The 18,737-nt window shown below is 59.7% G+C and overlaps 1 protein-coding gene and 1 non-coding gene across 2 annotated transcripts in view; one reads left to right on the plus strand and one right to left on the minus strand.

Moving 5' to 3' along the window:
- Window positions 1-978: 978 nt before the first annotated feature.
- Window positions 979-18,737, minus strand: part of LOC101050941 (maestro heat-like repeat family member 5) — a 64,143-nt gene continuing 46,384 nt past the window's right edge. The window contains 12 exon segments of the mRNA XM_074386623.1: window positions 979-1,145; window positions 1,581-1,655; window positions 1,856-1,958; window positions 2,156-2,241; window positions 2,244-2,265; window positions 2,943-3,098; window positions 3,624-3,800; window positions 7,025-7,165; window positions 7,949-8,063; window positions 8,456-8,599; window positions 14,323-14,504; window positions 15,950-16,109. Coding sequence (XP_074242724.1) covers window positions 979-1,145; window positions 1,581-1,655; window positions 1,856-1,958; window positions 2,156-2,241; window positions 2,244-2,265; window positions 2,943-3,098; window positions 3,624-3,800; window positions 7,025-7,165; window positions 7,949-8,063; window positions 8,456-8,599; window positions 14,323-14,504; window positions 15,950-16,109 — 1,528 coding nt within the window.
- On the plus strand, window positions 13,335-13,407 carry LOC120362443 (small nucleolar RNA SNORD5). The gene has a single exon (XR_005578350.1). It is a non-coding gene; the product is annotated as a small nucleolar RNA SNORD5 (small nucleolar RNA).

Below are 18,737 nucleotides of genomic sequence, written 5' to 3' on the forward strand. Positions count from 1 at the left end.
CGGGCTCCACCCTGGTGGGGGCGGGGGGAATGGGAGTATGGAGGAGGGCCTTGGGGTGCTCTACCTCAGGGGGGCAGGGGGCTTGGAGGCAGGGCTGGGGGGGTGCAGTGCAGAGTACCAGGCAGGGAGGTGGGGGAGATGCTCCAGGTGGAAGGACCACCTGGCTGAGAATGGAGTGGGGGTCAGTGCTGGCCAGGAGGGGAAAGGGGGTACAGGCTGGATCATCCCATTGGTGGGATGGTGGCTGGCCTGGCAGGGTCCTGAGGGAGGTGCAGGCTGGGATGAGACCCCAGGCAGAGGGGCTCTCCAGGGCTGTGTGGACCCCAGGCCAGGGGGACCCCAGGGCAAGGCTGCAGCTTGGGTAGGTCCCCAGGTGGCTCTCTGGGAGTCTAGGGTATCTGCCTCTGGACTCATCCCTCCAAGCTTCTTGGGAGGAAGGTGTTACTGCCCATTTTGCAGATGGAACGGCCGAGGCTCAGAGAGCCAAGACTCCTGCTTCAGGCCACAGTGTATCCCAGGTGGGCCAGGCCGGTTCTGCTGCTCACCATGAATGAACTGAGAAGGATGTAGGTGGGGGTGGGGGGAGACCCTGGGGGCTCGAGGTTGGGGGTCACGACTGAGGGGACCCCATCCCACTGTCAGCTCCAGCCACTGTGGCACTCGCAGCTGGAGACAAACTGAATACTGCCGTGGAGGCTGCCCTCAAGCACCCACCCAGCCCTCAGGACCCAGGACCCTGGATTCTGGCAGGCTGTAACTTGGGCTGAGGTCCCAATCAAGGTGACCCTGTCTCCAGGAGTGGACAGGCATCCACTCGCAGGGCGCTTCACAGACTTCACAGTTTGACCCCTGGCCTGACCCTGAGCTTGTCCCCAAGCCCCGCCAGCGTCTCCTGGGGCGAGTGGGCAGGGAGCTGACACGCATAGTCCTTCTCTGTTGAGTCTAGATCTTCCTTTCAAGTGGAAAATCATTATGCAATCAAGCTCTGCGTGGGGGGCAGGTGGGGAATGGCTGGCCAGGTGGGCACAGGGGAGGGGAAGGCAGTGGGGGAAGACAGCTGGAGGTCACTGCTTGGGCCTGGCCAACACGTCCTGGTGGCGATTCCCGGATGCTCAGCTCTGGGTCACTTTTGAGATCCTCAAAAGCTCCAGGAGAGGAGGAGCAGGTCAGAGGTGACCCCAGCCCAGGGGCAGCCCCTTCACTCCAGCCTGGGTGGGGTTGTGGGGTGGGTGGTGGGTGAGGCCAGCTCAGAGCCCACCTGTGATTCCAGGCCTGGGTACTTCCCTCCACACTCACCCGCCACTGCCATTCCCCGGTCCCTCGTTTTATTGGTGCCATGAGGCAGCTGTGTGAGCCCAGGCCCCAGGTGCCCTGATGGGAGCCTGGGGGAGATCTCGGCCTCCAGATATGAAGGTGGGGTGGGGGCTGGGTGCTGCTCAGGAGGCCTGAGTCTTTCTCCTGATGCTGGGCTGGGGGAGGGTCCCCTCTGGGGCCTTAGTCTTGCTGTCTGCAGTAGGTCTTAGTCTGCTTGGGTGGTGTGGGGTGGAGGCTGCGGGAGCTCTGGAGGGAGGGCCACTTACTGTGGAACAGCAGGTTGGTGTCCACGGCATTCAGCATCTGGGACACGGCCTTGGGGTGGTAGCAGATGGTATAGCCTGGCAACAGCCGGGCAGCTGGCGGCTCGGGGTTCCCTGTCTCCTGGGGGGCTCCAGCCCACCCTTGCCCCCTCTTCAGCCCAAAGCCCCTCCTCATCCGCCCCTTTCCTCTCTTGTGGGTATGTGGGTCAGGGCGGGTCAAGGGTGCTTGGGTGGGGGCAGGCCTGGGGGTCTCCAAGCCCGGCTCTTCGCCCTCCCACTTATGAAGAGCGCTGCCCAGGTCTTGATGTAGCAGGAGTGGCTGTGCGGGTAGCTGAGCGCCTGGGACAAGTGGATGCTGAATTCCTCCTGGCTTCGGGGCATCTGGCAGGAGAGCATGCCTGGGTGGGACAGGGGTTGGGGGGCCGTGGGGGTACCATGGACCTCCAGGCCCAGCCTGCCTTGCCCAGCCCCCGGGGCTGCCACAGCAGCTGTGTGTGAGGCAGGAGGGAACTGGGAGCCGCAAGCCTGGCCCTTCCACTCCTGGCCCTGTTCCTCCTCACCGATCCCAGGCCCCTCACCAGGCAGGTCCAGAGGAAGTGGCCGGTGCTGAGGCCCCTCTCCCAGGCCAGCGTGCAGAAGAGGGTGTGCCGCAGCCGCCAGCGGAGCGGGAGAAGGCGAACTTGGCTTGCTGTGGGGTTAGGCTCGGAGGACTCGCCCGCCGCCCGTGTCTGAGCCCCTTGCCCTGGAGACCACAGGCCTCGGTGGGCACTGGAGGCAGCCTGCTGTGCAGGTATCCTTGGCTCCGTCCTGCTTGTGCCCCTCGGCAAGCCTCCTGCACCCTGGCAATGCCACCTGGTGCCCCCCCGCCCTGAGAGCCCAGGCTGGCCTGCCCGCGGCTCTGGCTGTTCATTCCACGGCTGCTGCATTTCCTCTTTTTCCCCCTGGCAGGGAGACCCACGAGGCCAAGCTGTGACCTTGTGGGCTGGGCACAGGGCGTGTGCTGGCGCCCCAGGCGGGGTGCAGTCCATATTCCAAAAAGCTCCTCGAGCTGCTGGATCCCCCACCCCGTGCCAGGCCCTGGGGACACAGCAGTGGGCAGAAAAGGCCGGTTCCTGCCACATCGACACGACAGCAAGCCTTGCTCGCATGTGTGCGCGCAGTGGGGTAGTGGGCAGGCCGACTGTGGTCAGAGGAACCAGTCAGGCGACCAGACCCTCTGCCTGCCACTTGCTGCTCTGTGGGACCCCTCCCTACTCTCAGGCAGCCCTGCTGCCATCTGTCTGCCCTGTGCCCTGGCCTTCTGTGGGCCCCAGCCCTGGCCGAGACAAAGGCCTACTACCTGCTTTGCCTGGGGTGGGCACTGACCATGGCGACAGCTGGGCATCGATCCTTCAGGTGCAGGAGCAGGGGTACCATGCTCTGGTGCACCTGGGTCCGCAGACCACTCGGCTCCCTGCCTGCCTTCACCGCCACCAGGTCCCCAAACAGTGCCATGGCTGCTGCCCGAGTCCCGTCCCGCTTCTGCAAGGCGGAGGCTCAGGCCTGTCTAGGGGCCGCGGCTTTGGTCCAAGTGGGACCCCACACCTCGTTGTAGGGGTGCAACTCAGTTCCTTCCACCGGATTCCTTCACCCAGGCACTCGGCTCCTGGGGCAGGGCTGGGTCTCCCTCCCCCTCACACAGGGCTGTGTCTCTGAGGACATAAAAATCACATCTCCCTTCTACCCAGAAGTGCATATTGGCAGCCAGGGATGCCTATCCCCCAATTTTCCAGTGAAAGAGAAGCAGCCACACGAACCATGCTGGTGTGTCGGAGTTACATCCAGGCAGCCTGCTGTGGGGCTGGAGTCCAGTGGAGTTGGGGACTGGACGTGAGAGCTAGTTCAGCCCCGTGGAGAAGGGGTACGCGCCAGGGGCCCACCGCCACCGAGGGCTGCTAGTGGGCAGCTCCCCTGGGCCCGGGCCTTCCTGCTGTAGCTCGGGGTCCCCCTGTGGCAAAGAAAGGGAGCTGCGTTGGGAGGAGGGTCCTGCTGTGCCCCAGTGCTCACATCGTCAAAGAAGGAGCGTGTGTTGACGGCGACACGGAGGCTCTGGAACCCCACGCCCTGCGCGCCCAGGCGGTGCAGCGTGTCTGACACGGTGTTCATGATGCACACGACCACCTGCTTGCTGCTCTGGAAGAAGCCGTTGAGGAAGGGCCGCAGCTGTCCCCGCAGCAGGCTTCCCTGGGGGCGGTGGGGGCTGGTGGGCAGAGGGCACCAGGACCTGCTGGCCCTGCACCTCGCCTCGCCCTCCCACTTGCCCCCCTCACCCCATCCGCACCGGAGGGTGACTCAGAGCTGTGGATTCTGGCCTGGCCCTGCCCACCATGGAGAGCTGTGCTCCCACCTGGGCTTTGCCCACTAGGAGCTGCATGGCCTGGACAGGGTGGCCTCTTTTCTTTTTGAGACAGGGTCTCACTCTGTCGCCCAGGCTTGAGTACAGTGGTGTGATCATAGCTCACGGCAGCCTTGACCTCCCAGGCTCAAGCAATCCTCCCACCACAGCCTCCTGAATAGCTGGGGCTAAAGGTGGGTGCCACCACGCCTGGCTATTTTTTTTTTTTTGGTAGAGATGGGGTCTCACTGTGTTGCCCAGGCTGGTCTCAAATTCCTGGGCTTGAGCAGTCCACCTGCCTTGGCCTCCCAAAATGCTGGGATTACAGCTGTAAGCCAACACATTCGACTTGTATTTTTTTTTTTTTTTTTTTTTTTTTTTTTTTTTTTGCGTGTTTGCAGTGAGTTCCTGAGTTATTGGGATATTGGGATGAATGGTCAGCAGTGTGTCCACCAATGGATGTTTCTTGCCATTGGGACCCTCATCAATGCCTTTCGTACAAACCAGGGTGATTAGTGCAACCTTTAGACAAGTTTAATGCAATGTTGTTAGCTGTCTAAGCTGTTTGCTTTGAAAATATTTATGTTCAGCAAGTGAGTCATTCAACAGACAGTTTCTGAGCATCTGTGTTTGCAGCCAGTGTTTGAAGACCAGGGTTCTGGCTGGGTCAGAACAGGACAAAAGAATGGAATGTTAATGGAAATGGCTGGAAAAGAAAATGGAAATGCATGGCATGGCTTATTGCTGCTCAGAGTGGAGAGGGGTGCCCAGCGCCAGCCACGCCTCGTCCTGCCTGCCCATCCCCACGCTGGCAGTCCTCCCTGGCTGGCAGTGCTCTCGGGGCCTGTCTCTCTGGGCCTTCTGTGGCTGCTCTCCCACACCCCACTTGATGCCAGGCAGGGAAGCATCCCTCCTCTCTGGACCTGGTCCTTCTGGTCTAGTGGGGCCCTTCCTTCCCTTTCTCTCTTCCCTGTGTTCAGTGCATGGTTCAGAGGAGGCACATGGAAACTTCCTCCTGATATCTCCCTGTCTGGGATAACATATGGTACAGAGACAAACAAACACTGAATGAGTGAATGAATGAATGAATGAATGGAGGAGCAAACATGAATAACTAATTGAATGAATAGATACATAAAGAATGAGCAAAATAAATAATGCAAGAATGACTCATAGATGAAGGACCCAAGGACCAAGTGGGTAGGTGGAGGGATGGATATGTGGGTGCATGGGGGGGATCAATGGACGGATGAATGGAGGAATTAATGAATGGGTAGATGGATGGGGGCATGCCTGGAGAAATGAATGGGTGGGTGGATGGTTGGATGGATGGAGGGATGAATGGGTGAGTGGATGGATAGGTAGGTGAATAGTTGGATGGGTGGCTGGATGGGTGGAGACATGGATGCAGAGATGAATGGATGGGTAGGTGAATAGCTGGATGAATGGGTGAGTGGATGGTTGGATGGATGGGTGGGTGGGTGGCGGGATGGATGGTTGGGTGTATGGGATCAATGGATAGATGGAAGGATGAATGGCTGGGTGGGTGGTAGAGGCATAGAAGGAGAGATGAATGGGTGAGTGAATGGACAGGCAGGTGAAGAGTTGGAAGAATGGATGAAGAGCTGAGTGGACTGGATGACTGGGTGGGTGGGTGGATGGATGGATGCATGGAGAGATCAATGGACTGGATGAATGCGTGGATGCGTGGGTGGAGAGATGAGTGGACTGGATGAATGGGTGGGTGGATGGATGGATGCATGCATGGAGAGATGAGTGGACTGGATGCATGGAGAGATCAGTGGACCAGATGAATGGATGGATGCGTGGGTGAATGGATGCATGGAGAGATGAGGGGACTAGATGCATGGGTGGGTGGCTGGGTGGATGGATGCATGGATGGAGAGAGGAGTGGACTGGGTGGCTGGGTGGGTGGCTGGCTGGCTGGATGGATGGATGAAGGATAGAGGGATGAACAGATTAATGAGGAGGTGCTATCTAGTCTCCATCTTCCATTAAGCACCTACTATGCATCATGCACAATGCAACAGGCTTTGCCAGCTGTGACCCTAATGGAGGTCTCTTCTGAACCATGTGGAGACCTGTGAGTGGAACAGAATTAGCGTGAACTAGTCTGCTGGGCAAATGACTTTGGGATCTGTTTGGAAACTGTCCCTTCTGCCTTTCCATGATCTTACTTTCTCTCACAAGCCCTGAAAATGTTTATGTTCATAACTGCCTCCTCCAACAGCAACAGAAATGGGGCTGGGCATGTCCCTCCCCTCTGGGGTCTTAACACAGCCCCTGGGGTGGATGAGGGGAGACTAAGGCTCCACACTTCCTGATCAGGTGAGAAAATCTCTGCCTCTAACCTGGCATTTTCATTTTGCAGTCAGCCAGGCAGGAAGGTTGCTGCCGCCGCCGCCAGGGCCTCTAGGGCTGACCTGCCTACCATAGGAGGCAGGTGCCATTACTGCTCCCATTTTACAGATGTGGTCGCTGAGGCCCGGAGAACTGACAAAGCCTGCCAGCTAGAAGGTGCTGGGGCCTGGACCCTTCACCACTGGTGCCCTGGGCCCCCACAGCAAGGGCAGTGTCAGTAAGTTGGGGGCTGTAGCTGGGTAAGACCAGATCTCCCGAAGGTGGCATCACAGGCCTTCCCTCCCACAGCTGTTCACGATGATGGTGGTGAGGTAGAACGGGTTGGGACTGGAGACGTCAGCAGGGGGTCGGGAGGACCCATTCTTCAGGTTCTCAGAGGGCGTTCTCCTCTCCGGCTGAGCCTTGGGATGCTACCTGGCCGGCTTCACAGTGGCCACCTGGAGGTCTGCAACACGGTCCCCCTCTGTGGGTGTCAGGAGACAGTCCCCGGGGAATAGACACTTCACCCCTCCCACAGCCTGCCCCGTTCTACAGATGCGGAAACAGGCCCAAGAGGTGGAGTCAGGTGCCGCAAGCCACACCACCTTAAGTGACAGAGCCGGGATTCCAACCCAGTGGCCCTTGCCGCACGGTGCACCGGCTGTTCTGTGGGGTCAGGGGTGTGCCAGCCACGGTGCCCGACTGCCCTTACCTTAGCTGGGTGGAAGAGGATGTTCCCCAGGCCCTGCAGACTTGACACGCGGACCTCGGTGCTGGGGTCCCAGAGGCCGTGCGCCCCGGTCAAGGCAGCCGGTTTGGGAAGCACCTCGAGCAGGGCAGGGCCGTAGAGGAACTGGGGTGGCCCCCGGGAGGTCAGGCAGGTCACTCTTGTGAGGTGCCCACTTCTGTGTTGAGGGGAGGGGCTCTAGGTCCAGGGTCCGGTTGGGAGTTTCAGGGAGGGAAGCTGACCAGTACCCTTTGGGTATCTTAGTTAACAAGTATTTGAAACCTACCTGGTTCAACCCCTTCACATATAGCTGGGGAAACTGAGCCCCAGAAAGGGAAAGGGCCTCGCCTGAAGTCACACAGCCAGGTGAGGCCTCACTTGTATCATGGGCCAGGCTTGTGGGGTACCTGGGGGTAGAGCTCCCATGGAGGGCAGCCCAGGCGGCTGGTGGGAGCTGGCATGAGGCTTTCGCTTGGGTTCCCCTACTGGTGTTATTTATGGAAACAGCACGCTCCTCGCCCCAGCCCCCCACCCTCTGCCTGAGCTTGCAGCTGCAAAGCATGCCACCCCCAGTGCTGTCTGCTTCTACCCATCCATTCCCCTTTGGCTTCACCGTGAGTGGCACAGGCAGGACAGGGCTGGTTGGAGCCTGAGTCTGCACCCAGTGCCCCTTCAACTCTGCAGGGATTGTGCCGGGGAGGGCCGAGTGGGAACACAGGTCCCCAAAGGCTGCAGCCCCCTCCAAGGGCTGGGAGTGGGAAGGCAAGGGGCGCAAGGGGGTCTGTCTGGGCAGCCGCCCTGGTCAGGGCGAGCTTTGGTGTGTGTTCTGCTGGGGTGTCAAGGAGGCTGGAGGAATTAGAGTGAACAGGCTCAGGCATCTGAGGTGCTCCCTGCCCGAATGCACCCTACCTCGGTGAGGATGAGGATGGCCACCTTCCTCTCCCGATCCTCTGGGCTCTGCAGCCTGGGCAGCAGCTGGTACAGCACCGCCGTGAGCTGCCTGCAGTGGTTCTGCACCATGGCCCTGCCGGGGAGGGCCTGGGCTGGGGGTCACTGCCTGGATCCCACCCTCCTGCCCCCACCCATCCCATTGGGCCCAGCGTCTAGAAGAGTCCTGATGGGCATGTTCCCACCCCCTTTGCATCCACTGGCTGCCCACTGCATGCCAGGCCTGGGCTGCACACGGGGGAGAAGGAGGTGCAGGCACAACCCTTGTCCCCTACACGGCCTCGGGCCAGGGTGAGGGCTGGGGGAATCAACAGGCTCTGGGTGTGTGCCTGTGACGGGGGGCAGGGGGCTGTGTCCCATGTCCCGTGTCCCTTCACTGCGGTCCAAATGCTGCAGTCCAGATACCCAGACCCCCGGATGGGCGTGGCCTGAAGCAGGCTGCCTCCACCTGCCCTGGCCCCACCGTACCTGGCGAGGAGGCCCACGCCCTTCGGGTAGGTGTGGATGGTGGTGAAGAGCTCCCAGGAACTCTGCAGCCCCAGGTGGGCAAAGACATGCCAGTGCCCCGTGGTGGACAGCAGGCTTTTCAGCGCCTCCAGGGATGTGCTGCAGCTGAGCAGAGGGGGTTCAGGGCCTTGGCCAAGTGGCCACCTGGGCCACCCCCTGCCCTGGGAAGGGTGCCCGGCTGACCCAGATAGAAAGCACATTCTGGTTCCTATGCCTGACGTCACTGAGGGCCCCAGGGCTGCCCTCTCCTGCCCTGCTTTGCACAGAAGTGCTGGGGCCTAGGATTGGCAGGGCTGGGATAGGCACGGGGAGGCAGCATGTGCTCACTCAGACCTGGGCCTTGCTTGAGCAGGAGACCGGGGGTGTCCTTCTAGGGAGGGGCAGGGTTCAGCTCGAGGATGGCAGCTTTAACTATGGGCGAAGAGTTCGGAGGGTGGCAGCAGGTGAGGGTGTGGGAGAGCTCGGAAGTGCGGCGTGGTGGAGCACAGGGAAGTGGTCATCTTCCCCTCCCAAGACTCCACTGCCCTCAGTGGACACGGAGAAGCTGGTGGCATCGCCCTTGCTTGTCTGTGATGGAGAAAGATGCCGCGTGTGGCTTGTGGTGTTGTCGTGTGCTTGGTGACTGCCAGGTGTCATGGGCGGTGCCTCACCTGCCCAGCCTGAGGTAGGACTCTACTGTCACTCTCCTTTAGCAGAGGAGGGAGTGGTCCAGAGAGGTGACATATCCTGTCACACAGCCTGGCCAGGGACACAGAGGTGGGGGCCCTGGCTCCAAACCTGCCAGTGATGTGACTGTCACAGGATGTCACTGTCACGGAATGCAGTCCCTGGGGCACAGATAGGAAGCCCCAGCATGCAGGCCTATGACACATGAGATGGCCCTGGCTTGCTGGCCTGTCTGTCTGTTCCAGCCACCTCCCCAGCTCGGTCAGTGTGAGGGCATCACCCTGGATGTGTGAGCACGCCCGGGTGGACGAGGCCGTCAGCTTGAACCACGCACGTTTCTGAGCAGATTTGCAAAACCAAGTGTCAAATGATGAAATGCCATCCGTGAAAGTTCTGATGGTGCCAATCCAAATGCCAGCTGGCTTGTCCTCTTGCCCCAAGCTGTGTCATAAAAAGAGGCAGCATTTTCCAGGTCACTGGTCTCAGCCTCAAAGTGACAATTGTTTTCAGAAGAAGGGGACTTGGTGGGGGGAGTGGCATTTTGTTTGCTCCGGGAGGATTCCAGAAGCTTCTGGTCCTGTGGCTTCTTGGGCACTGGATGGTTTGTTCTTTGAGATTGCCTTGTCCCTGCAGCCACAGGAGGACTTCTGGAAAGATGGGCTGATTTCAGCATTCTTGGGAATCCATATCCAACTCCCCTGCCTGTCCGTAAAACCGCAAACCACCTCCAGCCCAGGACCCCCGGCCATGCTCACCGACAGGTGTCTCCTGAAAGCCATGTGTAGCACCAAGGCCAATGAAGGCGGAGGCCCTCGAATCTATGCCTGGCCACAGACTCAGGGAAACATCTCCGTTCCTCTGGTCCCAGCGTCGTTGCCTGCCTTCAGCCTCTTTGGACACTTGGCTTCCCAGTGATGCCTGCCCCATACCCGACCAACCCCTTTCCCCACTCTGCTCCCAGAGGGCAAAGGCACCTGAGAAAGAGGAGGCAAAGCCCCTCTGCTTTCCACACCCCTCCCCAGCCTGGGGGTCCCTGAGACCCCTTCCCTCTCCCACTCTTTCCTCTTCTGGTTTTATTTTTCATTGTGGTAAAATACACATCTCATAAAAGTTACCATTTTAAGTGTACAGGTCAGGGCATTGAGCACATTCAAATATTGGGCAACCATCACCCCCATCCATCCTCAGAATGTTCTCATCTGCTCACACTGAAAGTTTGTCCCCATTAAACTCCCCACTCTCCCTTTGCCCAGTCCCTGGCACCCAGCATTCTACTTTCTGTCTCTATAGATTTGGCAACTCATGGACCTCCAGTAAGTGGACTCATACGGTATTTGACTGGCTTATTTCACTCAGCAGAGTGTACTCAAGATTCATCCATATTGTAGCGTCAGAATTTCCTTCCTTTTCAAGGCTGAATAGTATTCCATGGTTTGGGTGGACCTCCCTGCTTATCTGTTCACCCACTAATGAACAGTCGTGTTGCTTCTATCTTTGGGTTATTGTGAAAAGCACTGCTGTGAGCAGGGTGTACAAATATCTGTCCCAGGTGCCTGCTTTCCTTGTGGGTGTAAACTCATTAGTGGAATTCCTGGGCCATATGGTAATTCCACATGTAAGTTTTTGAGGAACTTCCATACTCTATTCCAAAGGGGCTGCACTGTTTTACTTTCCCACCGGCAGTGCACAAGGCTTCCAGTGTCTCCACATCCTCGCCAACATTCATTTTCTGATTTTTTTTTTTTTGGATGGTAGTCAACCTAATGAGTGTGAAGTTCCTCTTCTTCTTCTGATCACAAGCTTTTGCCCCCAAATCCCTGGCGGACAGATGGAAAGATGAAGATGAGATGAGGGTGAGGATGATGAAAGTCTTCCAAATAAAGAGAAACGATGTAGCCCACTAGAATTAACTAGCGTTGGCCCACATGGATGGCATGTGAGCGCAATGAGAATTCCTTCGTGGAGCAGGGCGGAGACTGGCTGGAGGTGGACCAGCTGAGAACTGGCCGACTTAGGAAACGTCTCTAAGGAAAAGGCTTTGTGAGTGGGAGGGGCAGGGGAGACGAAGGCCCCTCCGGCCAGCTTGGCAGCCCCTGTCACACGCCGCCCTGCCCGGGGAAGGGTGACTTGCCCGACCCCGCTTGCCGCTCGCTGGTCCCAGAGGCCCGTCCATCTCAGCAGGACACGAGACCTTCAGAGGCCCAGGACTAGCCCCACCAGGCCTCAAGACTCGCTTGCTGCCCCCCAGTGCCCTGTGCTGGGCACGCAGAGACATGCTACTCAGCACTGCACATCCAGATGCCCTTCTGGGCCCCTGTCCCCACCTCGACGGTGCCAGCAGCCTGGCAGGGACCTCAGACCCCTGGCCACGGGGATACCCCAGGGTGAGACTGTGCTCTCAGGCCTCCCAGGCTCCATGGTGGCGCGGCAGCTGATTGGGCAACCGGAGCCCGGCCCCCCAGGTTCCGCTTCCCAGGCCAGTCAGAGAGGCCGTGGGAGCCGGGCCTGGCCAATCAGAGCCGCACAGGCCCCTGTGGCCAGAGTGATTGGTTCAGGGGTGGGCATGGGGCCCAAACTAGGCCAATCAGAGCCAAGGACTGTGCACGTGGTGAGAGTTTCTCCTCTTGGGGCTGCGGGGGCCACCCCCAGGGTTCCGGGAGAACCTGCCCGGAGAGCGGCCGGCCGGTAGGGCGGAGCAGCCTGAGCGGAAACCACCGTGGCTCCGCGGGAGGCAGATATCCCTGCTGTATGGGGAGCCCCCAGTGAGACGGACAGACCGACATCCCAGCTCTATGCCTCAGCCAGTGAGACGGACAGAGGTTCAGCACTGGTGGTGGTGGTGGGGGGCCCAGTGAGACAGACAGACAGACAGACATCCCTGCTCTATGCCTCAGCCAGTGAGTCGGACAGACGTCCAGCTGTATGGAGGCCCCCAGTGAGACGTCCAGCTGTGTGTGTTTGGGGGGACCCAGTGAGACAGACAGACAGACAGACAGACAGACAGACAGACAGACATCCCTGCTGTGTGGGGGAACCTGCGAGAGACAGATGTCCCTGGCTCTTCAGGGTCTTCCAGTCTATGGGTTCGGGCAGGTAACAGGCACAGAGCACAGATGGCAGCTGATGGCGGGGCTGGGAGGCGCCACGGGGCTGCTATTTTAGAGGGTGGTGGAGGAGGCCTCAGCGGGGTGCGGGTGAGCAGAGCCTGCAGAGGCAGGGTGGCTGGGGGAAGAACATTCCAGCAGGGGGAGGAGCAGACGGGTGAGGCTTGCTCCCAACCCCGACACGTTCCGGGAGGAGAACGTTTTATTAGCTTATTAGGGGAGATTCATGCATTTTGCATGGTTGAACTGAATAAAAAGGAACTTCACGCACATTCAAATTCAGAGGCAAGATGAGAAGAAGTGGCATTTTTAAAATGACTTGCCTTGGGGAGAGCCGGTAAAACGGACAAACTGCGTGACGCACATCATAATACAAGCAAATGAAAAGTGTCAGCCCCAGCGGTTTTTAAAGACTTGCTTATTGGAGTTTTGAAAATACGAGCTGGGGCAGAGTGAGGTTGAAGGCAGCCAGCCCTACTGGGGCCAGAATATGGCGGATGGGTGGGGGTGGGCGACAGGGGAGCAGGCGAGGGCCAGTGAGATGCCTAAGAGGGCCTGGAGAGGCATTGCCCAGATGGGTGAGCCCAGGTCGCCTCTGCACGGACATGCTGTGTGGCCCAGGGGAAGCCTCTGACCCTCTCTGAGCCTCGGTTGCCTCATCTGTAAAGCAGGGAAGATGACATTCATCTCGAGCCCTCGTGGGAAGCCCACTGGGGTAAGATGTGGCTCACTGCATGGGTGCTCTTGGTAATGCTGTCCCTGTGGAGTCCTGTATGGCAGCGACACTGAGTGTCTCTACTGCCAAGTACCCTCAGGTGACGGGTAAGCAGGACGAACACCTGCCTGTGGGTGCCGGCCACAGTCCCTGTGGTCCCGGCTGTGGATGGTGCTCGGGCTCATGACTGTTGTGGGTTGAATTGTGTCCCCCCAGAAAGAGATATGAAGTCAACCATCAGTACCTGTGAATGCGACCTTATTTGGAAATAGGTATTTGCAGCTGTCATTAAGTTGAGGTCGCTAGGGTGGGGCCCTAACCCAATGACTGGCATCCTTATAAGAAGGGGAAATGTATTCAGATGCTGAACTTAACTGTTCAACTGCTGAACCACTCAACAGACATGAACTAAAACTTACTTGACAGCAGGGAAAAATATAAGGGGGAATTTAGACCCTGGCACAGAAAGGAAAACGTCAGGTGACCACAGGGGCAGAGCTGAGCGCGGTGCAGTCTCAGGCCCGGGAGCATCCCGCGTCGCCATGAGACACTGGGAACCAGAAGCAGTGAGGAGGGACCTGCGGGTTTCAGGGGAGCACGCCCTGGCGACACCTGGGGTTTGGATTTCTGGCCTCTAGCACTGGGAGATGAAACATTCCTGTTGCTTTGAGCCCCTGGGGCATGCAGGCTGGTTACTGTGCCCTAGGAGGCTGACACTGTCTGTGCCCTGGATGCCTGCAGAACCCTGTGTACCGAGACCAGCTCGGCCGCAGAGACCCTCCCCCCACAGGCGGCGTGGAAGGCATGGAGAAGCAGACACCCAGGCAGAACAGCAAAGCGGGACTCTCCGGGGCCAGCAGCCTTCCGGGCGAGGGCCTCAGGGGCTGACAGCGTTCGGAGCTGAGGGCCTCGAGCAGACGCAGACCCAGGCATTTATTCTCTCTGAACAGGTGATAATTATTAACAAGCAGGTGTTCTGGGTGTGCTCACTAGGGAGGCAGCTGGTGCCTGCTCACCACTGATCACAGACAAACCAGAAAGCATTCTCCACGAGGGAGCCCCGGGGGCAGGTCACGTGTCCCCGCCGAAAGAATTGTTTTCACCGTGTATGGAATCCACGGACTGTTTTGCTGCTTTAGAACGCCCCAAGCAGGTTTCCACTTGTGGCGGTGGTGGTAGCAGTCGCAGTGGCCAGAGGGGCTGGGGCTGGGGGTGGGGGAGTGGGTGGCTAGGTTTTCCTTGCCACTGTGCTGCTTAGCAAACAATATAATTCTATCATACACTCAGCGTTTCTCAGCACCTGTATGTGGCCAGGCCAGCAGGCCTGGGAGGCTTAGTCTTACCTTTGGGGGCTGAGCACGGCCGCCTCTTGGGCCTGCTGCTTGGGCTGAGGCTCCCCGGGCAGGTTCAGCTCCAGGACATAGTGCACCTGGGTGAGGAGGGCCGGGAGGATCTCGGGGTAGGCCTCCTGCGTGGCCTGCTTGAACTCCTGGGCAGACTGCAGCTCATGCAGCGTGTTCATGGCCTGTCAGGGGCAGGCGTGCAGTGAGACTCCCAGGCCCAGGATCCCGGGACCAGGGGTTTTGACCCACAAAAGCCACATCTGAGCATGCTCGTCCCTCCCTGCTCCAAGCTCTTCAGGACCAAGTCCAAGTGTCCAGATGCTGTCCCTCCCTGTGGGGCCTGCCCTGTGCCTCCGCAGCCTCAGTCCAGCCCTCTCCTGCACCTTCTGCAGCCACTGCTCGGGTCTCACTGCTGCTGGAGGGCCTGGTAGTCCCCAGCCTCCCCCAGCTGTCTGCCTGGATGCTGTCCACCCTGCACCCCTGCAGACCTTGACACAGGGGGTCCCCCGACTGCACACTGGACACTGCCATCTGCCCTCCGCACTTTGCTCCTGTCTGAGGGTGACCTGCTGGCATCTGGGCCCTCCGCTCTGTTGCCTTGAGGGCAAGGTCCTGTGCTGTGTGGTCCCACGGTACCCTCAGCTCTGCGTCTGGCACACAGCAGGGCCTGATGCCTGGGAGTTGGGGAACCCATGGTCCTGCCAGGCAGAGGTAGCTGGCAGCAGCCTTAGCTCCCAGTCCACAAGGCCTACTGTGCCTGCAGGGCACTCAGTCCAGAACGTTCTCAGGGTGGGGGTCAGCACTGAGCAGTAATGACCGGCGGAGGGCAGGAATTGGCGGCACGGTGGGGTGCAGGGAAGGGTGCCCACTACGCCTGGGTGGGTCTCACCCGGGCTGCTGTGTGGTTCTCCGGCAGGGGACAGTATCAGGGCTGGGGAGTGTTGGGGATGGCCAGCTGACAGAGCTTGGGACCCAGGGGGTGCTCTCTCATCAGCCACCACTGTGAAACCACAGCCCTGCTGCAGACAGCAGCTTGTCTGGGGGGCTCCGGGTGGCAGGGGACTGCTGTGAGCTCTGGGCCACTGGTAGGGGGCACTTGGGGCAGGGACTCGGCATGGAGAGCTCTCACAGGAACAGCTGTGGCCTCATCAGGCTCCAGGCAAGGCACACAGGTATGGTCATGCCAGGAAGGGAGCTCCTGGCTCCTGGGAGTATGAGGCAGTGCTGGGCTTATGAGAAAAGCTGGGGACTTCCTACGGAGCGGGGTGGACGATGGCAGCTACAGAAGGCAGCCTCTAAGATTCTTCCAAAATCTATGACTGCCCAGAACCCAAGCATGGGGAGGGCCATCAAGTCGCTCCACACCCTCCCCCTCTGCCTAAAGCCCCTCTCCAAGGCTCCCCTTGACAGCCCGGGGCACTGACATGGCTGTCCTCATTCACAGACAGGAGCCCACAGCCCTTGGCCAGGAGGTGGGAGCTGGGCTTGTGCAGCCCTGGGCGGCTTTCCTCCAGGCTGGGGCTGGAGTGGGTGCAGCAGCCCGGATGTGGGGTGCCCCCCACAGCCTGGCACACAGCGAGTGCCCGAGGTGTGGCCAGCATCTGACAGGGCGGTGGCAGAGACTCACGGCCAGTGAACGCAGGGAGGTCCTCTCCTTGGGGTGGGGGCTGCTGTCGCTGGCATCAGTGGGCAGGGGTCGCTCCTGTAGCCAGCCCAGCAGTGTGGCCAGCACCAGGTGGCTCATGGGCAGCTTGGCCCCCAGGGTCCTCCACAGCAGGAAGGTGTGGCTGTGGACAGAGAGGGCACAGGAGGGCAGTGCTGCCACCCGGGCCTGGCCGGGCTCAGCCACACCAGCAGGCCACCGTTGCCAGGGCCTGCGTGCCTGGAACAGCAAACCTAGGCTGGGTCCTGAGCTGGACCCTAGTGGGGTGGGCCCAGAGCAGATAAGAGCATTGCAGGTCAGTGAGGGAGGGGCCCGAGGCGGCTGGACACGCGCCCCTGGTCCTTGCTTGTGGTCTCATATCCACACTGGCCTCCTCCTGGGTCTCCCCACTTTCAGGGTCTCCCCGCCAGCTGCTCACCCATGCTGGAGGTTTCCTAATGTATCCCCGTCTCCCAATTGCTTGTCACCTTCCTTGGCTCCCAGGTCCTGCAGACCAGAGCCCCAGCCGGCACTCAAAGGCATGGCCCCCAAGCCCTCTGGTCTCTGACCTCCAGCCCCTGCCTGCCCTTCCCTTCCTCTCCTTCCCGTCCTCTGGGGCTCCCGCCTGTTCAGTCCTGGTGTTTAGAGCACTCCTCATCTCAGGCTAACTCCCCTCAGCCCTTAGGGCTCACCACAAAGTCACCTCCCTCTGGAAGCCTTCCGTGACTATGCCCTCCTAGTTCTGGGTTTGCGGGGTCCCAGCTCCTCAGGTCCCAAGCCCAACCTGCTTCAGGTTACAGGTCATCACGAGCATGAGCACAGTGCTTCACAGTTTGTGCAGTGCCCATTCTGCAGACTGGAGAGAGGAGGCCTGCCCTGACAGGGCCCTGCCTCGTAGCTGGGAAACCAGGCCTGTCCAGCTGGTAGCCCTACCATGAATCCATGGGGCATGGCCCGGTGAGGCCTGGAGGGAAGGAAGGGACAGCTGGGTTGCCCTGGGAGGCTGGTGACCTCGATGACCCTGTTTACTCCCCTAAATGATCTTTGGGTCTGAGTGTTGAGTGGAAGGGGTTTGAGGGGGCGGGGAGCCCCTGGCATGAGGAGCTGGGGCTGGGAGGGTGGCCCTGTGTGCCCCCCACCCCTGCTTTAAGACACTCAAGGGCAGCTGCCCTTCAAACCTGGGGAAGCCACGCCAGGCCCCTCTGGCCTTTGGCTGGGTGGGCACAGCGGCTCGGAGGACTCCAGGAGTTGCTACCCAGCTGGAAAGAGCCGGGCCTTTGGAGTCAGAAGGGTCTAGGCTCAGACCCCCACTCTGCCCAATGCTGGCTGTGTGACCCTGGGGGAGTCACTTAGCCCCTCTGAGCCTTGGATTCCCTACTGCAGAGTAGTGGGCAGTGCCAGCCTTACCAGGCTTAAACAGGAGGATTCTCCTGAGTCAGCGTGTGTGCCCAGAGGGCAGCTGTTTCTATTTTGCTCCCTGCGGGCCTGTCTCCCAGTCAGCAGGTGTGAGCCCAGTGCCATCACGTGCAGACAGTGTCCCAGGGGACAAAGCAGTGGTGGAATTGGCAGGAATCTCAACCTCTTGTGCGTGACAACCTTGTGGGGACACAGCAGGAATCGTGGTGTGCCAGATGCTCAGTGCTGCTCCAGAGAAAAAAGCAGCATGGGGGCAGGGGGGCGAGTCTGAGTGCCTTCAGTTTCAGATAGGGCAGTCAGGGACACGTCCCCTGAGAAGGGGACACTTGAGCAAAGCCCTGAGGATATTGGGAGGGAGTCGGGCAGCAATGCAGGGGGAGGGGACAGAAGCTTCCAGCCAGCCAGCCAGGGGGGCAGAAAGAAAGGCCCGTGTCACTGGGGTGGAGTGGAAAGGGGAGGGAGGAGGAGGAGAGGAAGGTAGTGAGGTCACTGGGGCCACAGCACGAACTTGCTGGCTGTTGTGGAGGCTTTGCCACTGGGTTTGAGTGAGATGGGACCACTGGAGGATTTTACAGAGACGTGGCATGACCTGCGTGTGTTCTTTGAGGATGGGGGGGGGTGACTGGAAGCGGGCAGGCCACTGGAGGTGAGCGCCGGTAGTGTCCTGGACCAAGGTGATGGCAGCGGGGCAGGACACAGGCAGAGGTGGAGCTGGCAGGGTTTCCCAGTGGGTGGGACGTGGGTGTGGAGAAGAGTCCGGACGGCACCAGGAATTCCAGCCTGAGCCACTGGGAGAACGGAGTCACCAGGTGGGACCTGGGGAAGCCTGCAGGAGGGGCGGGTTGGGGGAGGCCAGGGGTGGGGCCCGGCTGGGTCAGTGGGAGACACCTGTGTGACACCCAAGCACTGCTGTCAGGGGGCCGGGGAGGGGCCTGGGCCAGAGGGGTCAGTGTTTAGGGGATATATGAAGCCATGGGATGGATGTGGCTGCCGTGGAGGTGAGTGTAGCTAAGGAGGAGGATCAAGGGTCAGCCCTGTGGCCAGGGCTACGAAATCAGGGAGATGAGCCGGTAGAGGAGGCTGAGCGGGAGTGGCCGGGGAGGGAGGAGGAGAGCTGGGGAGGGCATTGTTCCCAGGAGGAGAGAGTCACTGGCTGAGTCAAATTCTGCTGACGGGCCACATAAGGTAGGGACAGAGAATGGACCACTGGACTTAGTGACGTGAAGTTACTGCTGACCTTGACGACAACCATTCTATCGGAGCAGCAGTGGACAAAGTCTGGTTCATGTGGATTTAAGAAGGAATGGGAGCTACAACTCACAACCCAAAGACAACCCAATTCAAAAGCGGAGAAGGG

Source organism: Saimiri boliviensis, chromosome 15, assembly GCF_048565385.1.
Source record: "Saimiri boliviensis isolate mSaiBol1 chromosome 15, mSaiBol1.pri, whole genome shotgun sequence".
Taxonomy (NCBI): Eukaryota; Metazoa; Chordata; class Mammalia; order Primates; family Cebidae; genus Saimiri; species Saimiri boliviensis.